The 14,050-nt window shown below is 46.2% G+C and overlaps 1 protein-coding gene and 1 long non-coding RNA gene across 3 annotated transcripts; both read right to left on the bottom strand.

Annotated features, from left to right (window-relative positions):
• Positions 1-1,570: 1,570 nt before the first annotated feature.
• Positions 1,571-4,740, bottom strand: LOC143439695 (uncharacterized). The gene has a single exon (XM_076926122.1). It carries the CDS (start codon positions 3,746-3,748, stop codon positions 2,267-2,269), a length of 1,482 nt encoding a protein of 493 aa, XP_076782237.1. The 5' UTR covers positions 3,749-4,740; the 3' UTR covers positions 1,571-2,266.
• A 782-nt stretch (positions 4,741-5,522) lies between these two features.
• LOC143439694 (uncharacterized) lies at positions 5,523-13,163 on the bottom strand. 2 transcript variants are annotated; one of them, XR_013107774.1, is made up of 4 exons: positions 13,014-13,163; positions 11,484-11,586; positions 9,769-9,950; positions 5,523-6,363 (listed from the first exon to the last, which is right to left on the bottom strand). It is a non-coding gene; the product is annotated as an uncharacterized LOC143439694 (long non-coding RNA). The 2 variants fall into 2 exon arrangements; XR_013107773.1 differs by lacking the exon at positions 9,769-9,950.
• Between the last annotated feature and the right edge of the window lie 887 nt (positions 13,164-14,050).

The following is a 14,050-nucleotide window of genomic DNA, read 5'->3' as shown; positions in this document are numbered from 1 at the left end:
CTGTTCCAAATTGACCTGCTGCTGACCACGGCCTGATCAATTGACGGGGTCCCCAATCTGAAGACCAGAACCTGTAAAGGTCTTGTGAAAGCAAGGCTTTTATCTTATTTATTGCTTTGAACTCTGTGTAGACTGATGCATTTGTGAGGCTGCATGACTGCTGTTCACATCACACTAGAGACCATAACCTAATTCAGTCTGCAAACAGTACCTTGTCCACAGGTGTAATGTGAGCTCACCTCTGAAGCTCTAAGAAAGAAACCAAATCAGAATGAATAGCCTTATCTATAACCTTTCTCTGAATTTATTTTCTGGTCACTCTTGAATGGTCTATATAATAGTAATATTTTTTCTTAGAGCAGCACACAGACTTTTTCTTTTAAGAAACAGCAAGTCTAGTAACAACTTTGTTACTGACTGTTCTAGGGCTCTCAAATCTACATCAGTGGCAGCTCTCAGCTGATGAAAATAATGAGGTGTCTGTATCAATGTAGCCACACTCTCTCTATATCTATGGCCACTCCTAGTCACAATGTAACAGCTAGAGTCAAGGAAAATAGGCTCTCTGCAGAATCATCTAGGGTGTATCTCAAACTCAGTTCAAGAGTACCAGCGGGATCTAGCTGGACAAGTATACAATAATCTTTGTTTTTATCAAAGATAGCAGTGGAAACACATGGTGTTAACCCAGAGCTGTAAGTCTACCATTTATCAATTTTAGGCACTAGGTATCTGTTAGCAGGGGTTCTTGGGCTCTATTCTATTGACTAGGGGTTTTAAAACATTTCCTTTTCTTTGTAACATATTTTCAAAGTTGTCTTCTGACTTTTTCACATTTTGTGGCACATAGCTGTCTATATATACATAAAATCACATATATAATAAAGAGAAATTGTAAAAGGAACAAATCTATATAACTCTAGATTCACATTTCAACTTTAATCTTGTAATCACAAGCTGTCATTTAACCTTGGGTGTATACACACTAAGCCCCATCCTCTAAGGCAGCATTGCCCCCGTGCCTCTAGGGTGGGACGTCTCACAAGTAAGTTTTAAACTAAATTAAGTAAGCAGTTTTAGTAGTTCATCACACCAAATCAGGCACCTGACACACTCTGTCTCTTCTTCCAGAGGAACAGAGCTTTCTCTTGGCCACAAGCTGTGGAACAGGACCAGCCTGTCTCATTGCTTCTGCTTTTAAAACTCAGGATGTTAACACAGTATCAGTCCAGAAAAAAGAAAAGGAACGTCAGTTGTCAGTCAGAGTCCAAGAACATGTGAAACAAATAACACAGAACGAAGTTTATCAAGAAAAGACAAGGAAAGACAACAAGATAGACTGCCCCATCACTATATCAGTGGCACAGAATTGTCAACAATCGCAGCAGTGTCTGGAAACCGCATGGCCTGTTGGGAAACGTAGTTCTCAGGCCGGCTGCCATCTTGGATATAATTGTCAAAGCTGCAAAGCCTGTTGGGAAACGTAGTTCTCAGGATGTCGAGCGCACTCACTAAAGCCCTTATCTCTCGCTAGGCGCCTGCCTGCAGGTGTTCGCCACCCGCCTCTCGCCTCCCGCTCGTACTTAATTCATCACGGGCGGGAGACTGGGAACTCATCTCCCGCCTTTTAAACTGCGGTGGGTGGGAGACCTGCATGTACTCTGGCTTCCAGTACCAGGGCGGCTCGAGCGCTGGCGAAGAGGGGACCACCGAGGGGGCCAGGGCAGCCAGTGGTTGTGGAGCCTGGCTCAGGTACTCTGCCACACAGTAGCGGCAGGGAGGGGTTCCAGAAAGACTGTACACAAAATATAAACACACAGAACTAACACAGTCAGACACACTTGCCCGAGTTTGGTCTCATAGAACCAGCCAAACGCGACCTCTGACGGGAAGGATTCCACATCTTCCCCCTAGCAGGAGCACTCATCTCCTGTTCCAAAACAGGGCAGTCAGACCTCCCTGACTCCCTAACCCAGATGGGAAAGGATACCGCCTTTCCCCAAGGGCAGCCAGACCACTCTGACTCCCTAACCACCCGTGAAGCGTCCTTCCCGGGCTGCAGCCTGTGGGTTTCAACACGTCTGTCCATCCACAGTCATTGGGCCCTCACGGTCCACAATGACAGCTGCACTCAGTCTCCGATGGGGAAGATTCCCCTCACCAAAGAAACCGATATCAAAACACAGAAACAAAGACAGCAGAAGAAACCAAAACAAAGAGACAAGGACAGCGGCGCCGCACTCTCACACACAACACTCACACAAACCTACCTCCAAGGGGTCGTCGTGTGTCTAGGGTGGTCGCGAGGTTCCCGGCCAATCGCCACCTGTACTAAATCCCTCAAAGATTTGTCTTGTAATCCATCTAACTTCTGTAACTTTCTCTTAATATCACTGGCTGATTGGTCAATGAAAGCTATTGTCACTGTAGCTTTATGTTCATCAGACATTGGATCATAGGGTGTAAATTGTCGAAAAGCCTCCATCAGCCGTTCTAAGAAGGCTGAGGGGGATTCAGCAGGACCCTGGATTGTCTCCCTTACCTTGGCCAAATTTGTGGGCCGTCTCGCGGCTCCTCTGAGCCCCGCCATTAGAGTCTGACGGTAGATTTTGAGGTGCTCCCTACCATTTGCTGTATTGAAATCCCAATCTGGTCTGGTCAGCGGGAAGGCTGCGTCTATTTCATTTTGTAAGGAGGTGGGCCTGCCATCCGTCCCAGGAACATTCTTTCTGGCTTCTAAGAGGATATGCTGTCTCTCCTCGGTTGTAAAGAGTACCTGCAAGAGCTGTTGACAATCATCCCAGGTGGGCCAATGAGAGAAAAGAAGGGAATCAATTAGGCCTATCAAGGCCTGGGGGTCCTCAGAAAAAGGAGGATTGTGAGTTCTCCAATTATAAAGATCTGCTGATGAGAAAGGCCAATACTGGAAAAGCTGGTTCCCTTGATCATCAGGGGGTCCATACGCCCGCAGAGGCAAGACAGTAGAGTCAGGAGACACTACCTTCTTACTCCGAGTCCCAGCTGCCGGACCCTCTAGGCTTCCCTCCTCCAGGTGAAGTAAGGGGGCCGAGGGTTCCACCCAGGTTGTACTCCCTTGCTCCTCGGAGTTTCCCTGTCCTGTACCTGTTGTCACACCTCCCAGTTCCCCTGCTGAGGCAGAGCCTCCTTGTCCGGCAGCTGCTGTTACGACTCCCGGTTCCCCTGCTGAGGCAGAGCCTCCTTGTCCGGCAGCTGCTGTTACAACTCCCGGTTCCCCTGCTGAGGCAGAGCCTCCTTGTCCCGCAGCTGCTTGGGGTACTGGTGGATAAGGGGGAGGAGGATCTAACAAGAGGTGGTCAGCGTCTGTGGTTAAAATCTTTTTTTCTCTCACGGGATGTGAGGCCTTCATCTCCTCGTTTCCGTCTTTTAGAGCGAGTACCTCGGTCTTCAATGGGCCTGAAAGTGAAACAAATGGGCGGACCCACAAAGGGGGAGAGAGAATCAAGTTTTCCCAGACAGTTATGTAGGGGATCTGATCAGGATGTCCACTGGGACCCCTCTGGTAGACTCTTTCTTTTACCCGTCTGACCTTTTCTAAGAAGAAGGATCCTTCTGGTGGCCACCCGGTTTGGAAAGATGGCCATTCTGATGTACACAAGGTTTGCCATTTCTGCTTCTTCACTCTTACTGACAAACTATAAGCTCTAGCCTTAACTTCTGACCAGTGGTCAAGCGTCAAAGATAGTGGGGTAGCTAGCGTCTGTCCCATAATGGTTCGTCAGTCCAACAAATATCACAAACAACACAGACAGAATTAGACACGGATATACTGCCACGAGAGCACAACTGACACCGCCCCAGGCGGCTGTGGTAAAAAAAAACCACCTTCACACAGAGAAGGGTCTTCCTAGACCCTATCTCTCACACAAGCGAACCCTGGGCGTCCCCAGGGAACTGTGGCTTGCAGTATGCTGATACGTCTATCGTACTGCTTCCACAACCTGACCCTCTCTCAGGGTCTGGACCCTCTCCCAGGGTCCTGCTCTCCGTGGCTAACTCAGTTCCTGCTCCTGCCACAAGCATAAAAAACCAAGCTACACAGACCGCCCTTGCCAGGGCACACAGACACAGTACACAGAGACTTAGACAAAGATCACACACAAACGCTCGAGCGAAATAAACCTCCGACCCCTGTACCCCGTGGGGTCTGAGAGAGCGGATCTCGGTGGAACCTCCAAGAAATGTTGGACTCTAAGAATCCAAACCCAAACCCACGGGAAGCGCTCTTTCAGAAATACTCACGGAAGGGAGTCGCTGCAATCGCATGAGATTTATTTGATGAATAGTTGGAATAACAGTAGCCGGTGCACCGGGGTCCCTCACCCTCAACGAGAAAGAGGAACCCCGAGTGACCAAAAAGGATGGTATATATACAAAGTTCACAAAGACAGTAAATTGCTTCTTAGACAATAAAAGAGATTTCAAACATCCGTTCCCAAACCTGGTTTCTATCTAGCCCTCAATTTACAACCAGGCTATCCTATTTTACATATGTATCTTGTTCCTGGGAGAATTCCTTTGAAGTGACTTCCGTTTACCCAGGTGTTTTATTGCCTCTATCTTGGGTCTTTTGTGCTTTTGAAATGTTTATTCAAGCCCTTGGAATGCACCCCAGGGGCAGCTAACACTTGAGTGTAAATTGAAACTCTGAACCTAAGAAACTCTCACGTTGAGACCTAAAATTTCATTTTTACAATTTATTTTTACAGAAGCCTGGTAAGGCTGAGCTAAGGCTAGAAGCCCCAGAGACCCTGAAGGGACAGTAGGAGCTTTGCCTGCTCCCAGCATCAGGACCCTTTCACATAGCTGCAGCCCCCATAAAGAAATTTGTGGCCATCAATCATATAGGGGCAATGCCCCAAGCCCTTCCACATGTAGATGAGGCATCCCTAACATCTCAGACCAAGTCAATAGGAAACACCTACTGTCAGACCCCAACCCACCCCCAAAACTGTATATAAGATCCTATCCAGAAGGAATAAAGGTATGTAAGAATTATTCAGTTGTCTGAAAGCGTCTGTCACAAGAGCTGTAACACTGCCAGGGAAGAGAACTGCTCTCTCGAAAATTTTGCCACCAAAAGCTCCCCTGCACTCCTCTCGCTGGCTAGCCAGCCTTCCACCCACTCCCAGCATCTCAGAGCAACAGCAGCAACAGCAGCAGCAGCAGCAGCAGAGGCAATGGAGGCAATTCCCCCTCCCTGATTGCCACCTTTCCCCCTTGCTTGAACCCTTCCACCTGGCCAGGCCAGAGATCCACTCGGACAGCCTCTGGTACACAGGCCTACAACCATGCCTGGCCTCGTCTGTTTAATTTTGACATCTTAAGTGCAATTTTATTTAAATTAAATTGAAATTAAAAGTGCATCGCCTTAATGATATCATGTAGCTGCCTGCAGCTACAGGTTACCAGGTTCTCCTGAGAGGAAGCCTAGGAATGAACGGGAATGGAGGGCAAGAGAAACATGGGGCCAAGACAAAGTATTCTGATCAAGGCCCGAAGTTTAATAATTTGCTTTCACATATAAAGGGGAAGCCCCACCTCCCAGAGTCTCTTCTCGGTTCAGCCCAGGGGCTGGGCAAGGAGATAGCAGTCCGAAGGTGTCAAGGCTAGCTCAGCAGGCAGTCCATTCTTCTTAGCTCAGGTAGCAGGCTCCAAGGCGCCAAGGCTGATAATGCAATGCCTCTCCTAGGTCCTACTGTTGCTTGGTCTATTGTGGTAAATGACTTTGCAGGCCTGCTCAGGCCTGGGGGAAGGGCACAATACCATACACCTTTTAAAGTGCTCAATAGCACTGGTGCTGGTGGCCGCCATTTTTGACATAACTTCCCCTCACACCACACTTGCTGGCTACCTCCATGGCCTAGTCTGGTTTCTGTGGCTGTGATAAACACTCTAACCACAAACAACTTGGGGAAGGGAAGGGTCTTTCTAGCTTACACTTCCATGTCACAGTCTATCATGGCTACAATTCAGGGAAGGAGCCTGCAGAGAACTAGAGAAGAGGCCTTGGAGGGATGCTGGTTACTAGCTACTGACTGATTTGCTCCTCAGAGCTTGCTCATCCTGCTTTTTTCTTTTTATAACCCAGGACCACTGTCCAGTGATGGCATCAACCTGCAGTGGGTAGGGCCTGCCCACATCAGTCATTAATCAAGACCTGTCAACATCCTGTCATGAGATGGGCAGAGACTCACAAGACCTCTTCCTGAGGATCAGGAAGTCCATGGTTGCTGGAGGAAGGAGACAGGAGATGCTTTCTTCTGGGGAGCCACTGGAGGTGCCCATGCTCCTGCTCCGGTAAGCAACCCCTCACTTGTGTTCCTGTAAGTGAAAGGGTTAAAAATTTTCAAAAACTCCTAACAAGCTGAGCAGAACCAAGAGTGCATGCAGGTCAGCTTGGTCGTGAGCTCTGTGTTTCAGGAACTTGGCTGACCACAAGATAGATGGTTGGTTATGAATAGGCTCTTAGAGAATAGCCCATACAAAATGTTCCCCATGACTGTTCCTTGGACCCTGTCACAAACCGAATAATGGGCTGAGACTTTCCACAGGTACTCTCCAATAGCCCTCCTTCACTCCCCCTGGGTTGTGGTTTCTCCCCTGAGTTGTGGTTTTTGGCTTTAAATTCTCTCTGTCTCCAAAGCCCAGGGTCAGACCCCACTCTGCCCCTGCGTGGGTCATGGGTCTTGACCTCAACTTGTTGATCAAAATATACCTCTTGCTGATTACATCAAGTTCAGTGTCTTGTGAGTTAATGGGTGGCCGTGAATTCCTGAGGCTTGGGTGAGGTCCTCCCTTCCTGGGGCCCTTACATAAGCATCTGTAATGAAACTCACGTGGTCTCTCATGTGCGCATGACCACAGAAGGAGGACTAGTTAAGAAGAGGTTCAGCAGGACTAGGAGGGGACAAGAGAGGGCAATGAAGAGGCTAAATAGAATCAAAGGACATTAAACATAGACACGTGTACGAGAGCAAAATAAGTAAGATGGAATAAAAGTAAAAACATTAATTAACTGGTTTTGTGTGGACGTCAGAGGACAACTTTCAGGGGTCTTTTCTCTCCTGCTCTGTTGGCCACACTGTGAGCCTGCAATAAAAAAGGGTTTAAGGCCAACTTTCTTACAAAAGAAGAATGTTTCTTCTCTAGAGGACAGAAATGAAAGCTGATTGAGAGAGACTTGGGTCCCTCTGCAACACCTCCCAGTGCTGAATCAGAGGCCTCTGGGCTTTGCTGGCCACCATGCACCCTCATTATCTGATAACATTTATAACCACAGCCTATATCCCTGCTGTTTTCTTTCTTGATATGTGCTACTCCAGTATATGTAGGGTAGTCCGGTATGGTCCCCGTGTGCCCCCTGGGTAGGGCATACCTTTTGTCCCTCTTGTCTTCACACTAATAAGTGTGAATAGACATCTGAGTTAAGAGGGGAGACACGGAACCCAGACATGGTTTTTGTTAGATGAATGCACAAATATAACTTTTTTCTTAAGGAATAATTTTATATCAAAACTAAGGCACAGCCAGGTAGTGTCTGCAGAAGTGGAGGCAGAAGAATAAGAATTTCAAGGCCAGACTCTGGAACTTACTGACTTTAGATTGAGTCCAGTGAAAACCTATCAAAAAAAAAAAAAAAAAAAAAAAGTCCTCTAACAATTGATCGGCGTTTGCCTAGTAAACATACACGGTCCAGGGTTTTGTCCCCAGCACACAAGCAAGGAAAATGTCAAGTTGGCTAAGTATATAATCTTCTTGCAAAACCCCCAAATACCAGACGTAGGCAGTTTTACAAATTATCCCAAAGAAATATTCAATGATGTTTAGTAAAAGCAATCCAAGAATTTACACAGAACCAAAAGGACCATGAATAGTCAAAGCAATGACAGTGAAACCTAGCTGGAGACGTGACAATCTCTGTCCTCAAAGCAAGTCTGTACTGAGGGAGAAAATGAATACAGTGCAGGACCATGAACAAAACAGCAAAGCTATGGCCATTTAATTTGTGACAAAGAAGGCAAAAACTGGAAAAAGCTAGTCTTTTCAACAAATGGTAAGACTACCTTCTTACCTGGGAAGAGTACAGTTAGATTCTCATCTCTTGCCTTGTTAAAAAAAAAAAAAAATCAGTTTAAAATAGGTTGAAGACATTAATTTAAAACTGGGAACACCCAGCACATGGGAGTCAGAGGTAAGAGGATCTCAGTGAATTTGAGGCCAGGATAACTAGGGAATACCCTCCAAGACATGAAGGTAACAGAACACCAATAGTACACGAGCTGACCCCAGGTATTGAAAGATGGCACTACATAAAATGACCTTTTCTGCCCAGCAAATGGAGTTCCCAGCAGAGTGTACAGACTGGGAGAAAACTTTAACCAGCTACTCTGTTGCCAGGTAACTGTGGGGAGGAACATACCTGGCTGTTGCCAGGGAACTGTGGGGTGGAGTTTAGACAGAATGCAAATATCAAGGACCCAAGTTCAGTTCCCATGACTCATACTGGGCAACTGACAATTGCCTGCACCTCCTGTTGCAGTAGAATCAGTGTCATTTTCTGGCTTCCATGACGACCGACATTCATATGATACATATATGTACATGCATTTTTATTTTATAGAGAATGTTTAAAGTTGAAAAGACTATAATTTTAAGCTAAGATAGTTTGAAGTCACTTCAGAGCATAGTCTCCTCATAAGTTTTATCCAGTTTGTCCAGAGCAACCCTGAGCCAGACACTGCCTTTAATCTCAGGAAGCAGAGAAAGGAGGATCTCTTTGAATTCAAGGCCAGCTTGGTCTACATAGTGAATTCCAGGCCAGTCTGGTCTACATGGTGAATTCCAGGCCAGTCTAGTCTACACAGTGAGTTCCAGGACAGCCAGGGTTACATAGCGAGACCCTGACTCAACAAAGATAAACAAAAACCCAAAGAACAATCACAGCAGTTCAGAGGGAACTTTGGGGATGATGGCTCAATGGGTAAATACCAGGCCTTTTGATCTAAATTCAATCTCCAGGGTCCTACGTGGTAAGAAAAGGGAATGATTCCCCCTCAAGTTGTCCTCTGATCTCCATGTGGCATATGAAGCAAAACACAATAAATTAATAAATAACAATTAACAAGTTAAAGATACTTCAGAGGATGTAGAAATGTGAACTTCTTACATCCTTCAGCTTTATAAATACCCACATGGACTCCAGTTTGTTACCCTCTGTCCAGCACAGCATCATACTTAGCAATGAACACACAGCCCTGCATGCTTAGCAGAAGAGGAAAGAGGAAATATGTGTTTGGGAAGCACTAAGTTCACATCCTCCTGCTACTTCCTCTGTGTTTCCTGAAGCAGAGCACATGATGGAGCTTTGTCCTTATTAAACAAGAGCTTGAAAATAGGAAAGCTGGCCCATGCCTATGACCCCAGCATTGGAGCGACATATGCAGAAGGATCAGTGGTTTGACACTAGGTTGAGCTACATTGTAAGTTCCAGGCTAGCCTGGGCTACAGAATGAGAATGAAATAGGCAGGGGTAAAGAAGCTTTAGAAGCTGGGTTGCATAGGCTGCGTGCACACCCATTTCCCAGCAGTGCATCTGGCAACCTGGATCCTTTGGCACACAAAGTGCCTCAGGCATGCCACTTTGAGCATGGCGGCTGCTTCTCCGTGACTAATGGAGGGCAATGCCCCTTTCCCCTTCTACAATGTCAAACATACCTCAAGACGTACCTAAGAATGGAAGACGGGGTCTGTCACACCTAAACAGTTTCAGATGCAAAGTGTATCCTCCGTGTGAGCTTTTAGGGGGGAAATCGATATTCACCACCTTATGCATGATTCGACGTGCTGACCGATAAATTCAGATGCATCCTGAGAAAGGACCTGAGCAGAAAAGCTTACATACTCCAGGCCTGTCAATGAAATCAGAGAACCCAGCCACAAAGATTGCTCAGTGGATAGAACTTTCTGTGTGACTACACTGACTTGAGGTCAGCTCCCTGAACTCACACAAAAAAGAATAGATTCCTAAAACTGTCCTCTGACCTCCACATGTGTACAGTGGCACACACACACGGGGGCGGGGGAGGAAGGAGGGGAGTAGAAGCGAGAGGAAGAGAAAGTCTGAATTTTCATACTAGTTTGGGCAAGGACTAGTAGTCTTATTTTATAGATAAATTTTTTTTGCTATAATGATCTTTAAGAATATTTTTTCTTTTTTTTTTTTTCACTAACAAAAGACCTTACTATTTATTTTCACCCTGGTACTGGGTTGAGAGACCAAATCTTTGGGGTTCAGATCCCATATTAGAGAATCTGACCTAAGGTTAAACTCAGATTAACTAATAGGCCTGTACCTAGCACCAGTTTCCAGGTTACCCCCAACAAAACCTACAACTAACACCGGTTTCCAGGTTACTCCCCAACAAATCTGCACCTCCAGGTTACAAACCTGCCCCTGATACTTCACTTCCTAACAACTAACAATCAAGAAGGAAAAATAAGTTAAATTTATGGTTTGGCTCCCAACACCAGCCAATTATATTAAAGGCCATAATGTCCCCCTAATCAGATGTGTACCAGGCTAGATACCCCTTCTTGCTTCTATAAATGCTTGCCTAAAACTAGGCTCAGGGCTCTACCTTCCTGCTGTGTCAGGGCTGGTGGGTGCATCAAGCTTAAATAAAGAGACCCTAATGCAATTACATTGGAATCCTCTCCTTGGTGGTCTTTTGGGGTTCACGAACAAATGCTCCCTGGCACAAGAGGTGCTTATTATGTTTTTGTTTGATTTTGGTGTGCAGCCTAGAGAATAACCCCAGGATCCATTCATTCTCCAGGACCCACCCAACTTAAGTTTCTTTGGAGACAGGATAGGTTGTCTGGCCAGCAAGACATAGTCTGCCTACCTCTGCCTTCTCAACACAGGATTACCAGCACATACCACTCACCCTGCACAGCTATTTATAGGGCCCTGCAGGTTGGAACTCCTGTCCTTGTACACACAAGGCAAGCCCTTTGCCAACTAAAGTGTCTCCTGAGCTCCTTAATGGGTTTTATTGTATTTTTTTTTCCTGATTGCATGCGACTGTTGATAATGAGATGCTTTGTTGGTTCTTGTAAACAAATACAACCCTGGTGATTGTTTGAGCAAAGGACACCGACTGGGTGTATGAGTCTCTGGGGAAAAGTACATTTGAGTAACATTGCTGAAGTGTGCCGATGTGATTCACTGGGAGCTGGCTATGACAGAGTCCACGTGCCGAGGCCAGAACTCCATGAAACAGAAGCCAATGGGTTAAAGAGATGCTGCTGCTTCTTACAGCTAGAACCTCTCACATTTAAAAATCCTGTCACTTACTGTCTTAGCTAGGGTTTTGTTGCTATGAAGAGACACCATGACAAGGCTACTCATAAAGAAAAACATTTAATTGGGGCTGGCTTACAGTTTCTGAGATTCAGTTCATCAGCATCGTGGTGGGAAGCGTGGCAGCATGGCGGCAGACATGGTTCCAGATGGAGAAAGAACTGAGAATTCTACATCGTGATCTGCAAGCAACAGAAGGAGCAGAAGTGTCATCCTGGGTATTGAGCATAGGAGATCTCAAAGCTCACCCCCACAATGACACACTTACTCCAACAAGGCCACACCTCCTAACAGTGCCACTCCCTGTGGGCCAAGCATTCACACACAGGAGTCTATTGAAGGGAGGAGGTATTCCTATTCAGACCACCCCACATGCTATGAGGAGAGAGAAAACAGGATGGTTTTAGGGTCAAAGGCAAACAAAGCCAGTAGAACTGCAGCAAGCAAAGGAATCTCAAAGTTTCTCCAGGAATAAAACGTGTCAGGCCAGTCCAGGTGTGGCGGTGTATGCTTGTAACCCAGCACTGGAGAGATGAAAGCCGGGAGATCAGACATTCAAGGTCATCCTTGCCTATAGTACTACAGAGTGAGATCCAGGTCAGCTTGGGTTATGTGAGACTGTCTAAAAATAAGGGGGCAAGGGAACTGGAAATTTAACTCAGTGGTTGAATGCTTGCCTAGGGTGTAAGAGGCCCAATGTTCTATACTAACATGGCAAACAGAAAAGTGTCATAGCATGGGTGGACCCCTGCGTCAGCTACAGCACACCAGACTGCTATGACTGGATCACATGTGTGTACAACGAGGTACATCAAATCCATGAAGAACATTTTCCTTTCAGTGTGTGCATCTTTATTGTTCAAATATCTCAGCACATCATATTTATTTTTGAACCCCAAGTTTGAGACAGCTTAGCTAAACCAGCTCCTGAGTTATTCTACCATTGTGGGGCTTGAGGTTTACATGTCTCCTATTTCCTTGGCTTGAAGTTGAAATATAAAAGATGACATCTAAAACTATTTCCAGTGTGAGAGGGGGTCTATTTATTCTCAACACCCTAGAAAACTGGCTAGAGGCGAAAGAGAAGTCACAGGGGAGGTTCAGGTATGCGGGGCCGACAAAACTCTGAAATGAATCGTTACCTCCTCCAACCTTTGGAAAAGTTCACGTTTGTTTTGTCAACTTTTCACAAACTAGAGTCATCACAGAGAAAGGAGCCTCAGTTGAGGAAATGCCTCCATGAGATGCAGGGCATTTTCTTAATTAGTGATAATTAATTAGGGCCCAGACCATTGTGGGTGGTGCCATCCCTGGGTTGGTAGTTCTGAATTCTATAAGAAGGCAGGATGAGCAAGCCAGGAGAAGCAAGCCAGTAAGCAGTGCCCATCCATGCCTTCTGCACCATCTCCTGCCTCCAGGTCTCAACACTACTTGAGTTCCTGTCCTGATTTCCTCCAGTGATGGACTTGCTTTTTGGTATGGTGTTTTGTCACAGCAATAAAAACCCTAACTAAGACACACTCACTGTCTTAGTTAGGGTTTTACTGCTGTGAACAGACACTATGATCAAGGCAAGTCTTATAAGAACATTTAGTCAGGGCTGGCTTACAGGTTCAGAGGTTCAGTCCATTATCATCAAGGCAGGAGCAAGGCAGCATCTAGGCAGACATGGTGCAGGAGGAGCTGAGAGTTCTACATCTTCATCTGAAGGCTGCTAGCAGAATACTGGCTTCCAGACAGCTAGGACAAAGATCTTAAAACTCACACCCACAGTGACACACCTACTCCAACAAGGCCACACCTACTTCAACAGGGCCACACCTTCTAATAGTGCCACTCCCTGGGCTGAGCATATACCAACCATAACACTCGCACTCCAGAACTGTGCAAACAGATTACAGAAATGTTGGTGAGTCACCAGAAGTTTGTCATCTCCGCCTCTACAAAAGTTGATATCAGCGAGTTAAAATCCCCAAACACCTGACTGACGCTTACTTCAAGAAGCAGCAGCTGCTGCGGAAGCCCAGCCGTCAGGAGGGCGAGATCTTCCACACAGAGAAGAAACACGAAATTACAGAGCAGCAAAAAGGCTGATCAGAAAACTGTGGACTTGCAGATTTTGCCAAAGATTAAAGCTGTTCCTCAGCTCCAGGGCTACCTGCGATCTCAGTTCTCCCTGACAAACGGGATGTATCCTCACAAACTGGTGTTTGAAATTGCTTACAACCTAATTTCAAACACCAGTTTGTGAGGATACATCCCGTTTAAAAAAAGCTTCATATGTTTAAAAAAAGAATGTTGGTGAGTGACAGGGGGTCAAATAACCCAGGCTTGCCTCAAACTCACTAGTCAAAAGTCATCTAAAACATCTGATCACTGGCCGCCACCTCCAGTCTGTTGGAGTTAGTTGTGTCTGACCACATCTGAGTATGCAGGGTTGGGACTCTGACCCAATGCTTTTCACAAGCTAGGCATGCACTCTAGCAACTCAGCTGCATCTCACCTCTCCCAATGGTTAAAAGGAGTTTGCCTTGAGCTGCCAAAATAACAGATTGGACCCAGATGCACAGGCCCAAGTGAACACTGCCATCTAGTGGCCACCCGTTTAAACTCCACCCATCCACCCATCCTTTGTAACCTGTCCAC

Source organism: Arvicanthis niloticus, chromosome 27 (genome assembly GCF_011762505.2).
Source record: "Arvicanthis niloticus isolate mArvNil1 chromosome 27, mArvNil1.pat.X, whole genome shotgun sequence".
In the NCBI taxonomy this organism is placed as follows: Eukaryota; Metazoa; Chordata; class Mammalia; order Rodentia; family Muridae; genus Arvicanthis; species Arvicanthis niloticus.
The sequence above is the reverse complement of the archived record's forward strand: the minus strand, read 5'-3'. Positions and strand labels throughout refer to the sequence as shown.

What these genes read in the sequence shown, in the direction of transcription:
- LOC143439695 (XM_076926122.1), bottom strand. Translation starts at nt 3,748, where the DNA reads ATGGGACAGACGCTAGCTACCCCACTATCTTTGACGCTTGACCACTGG.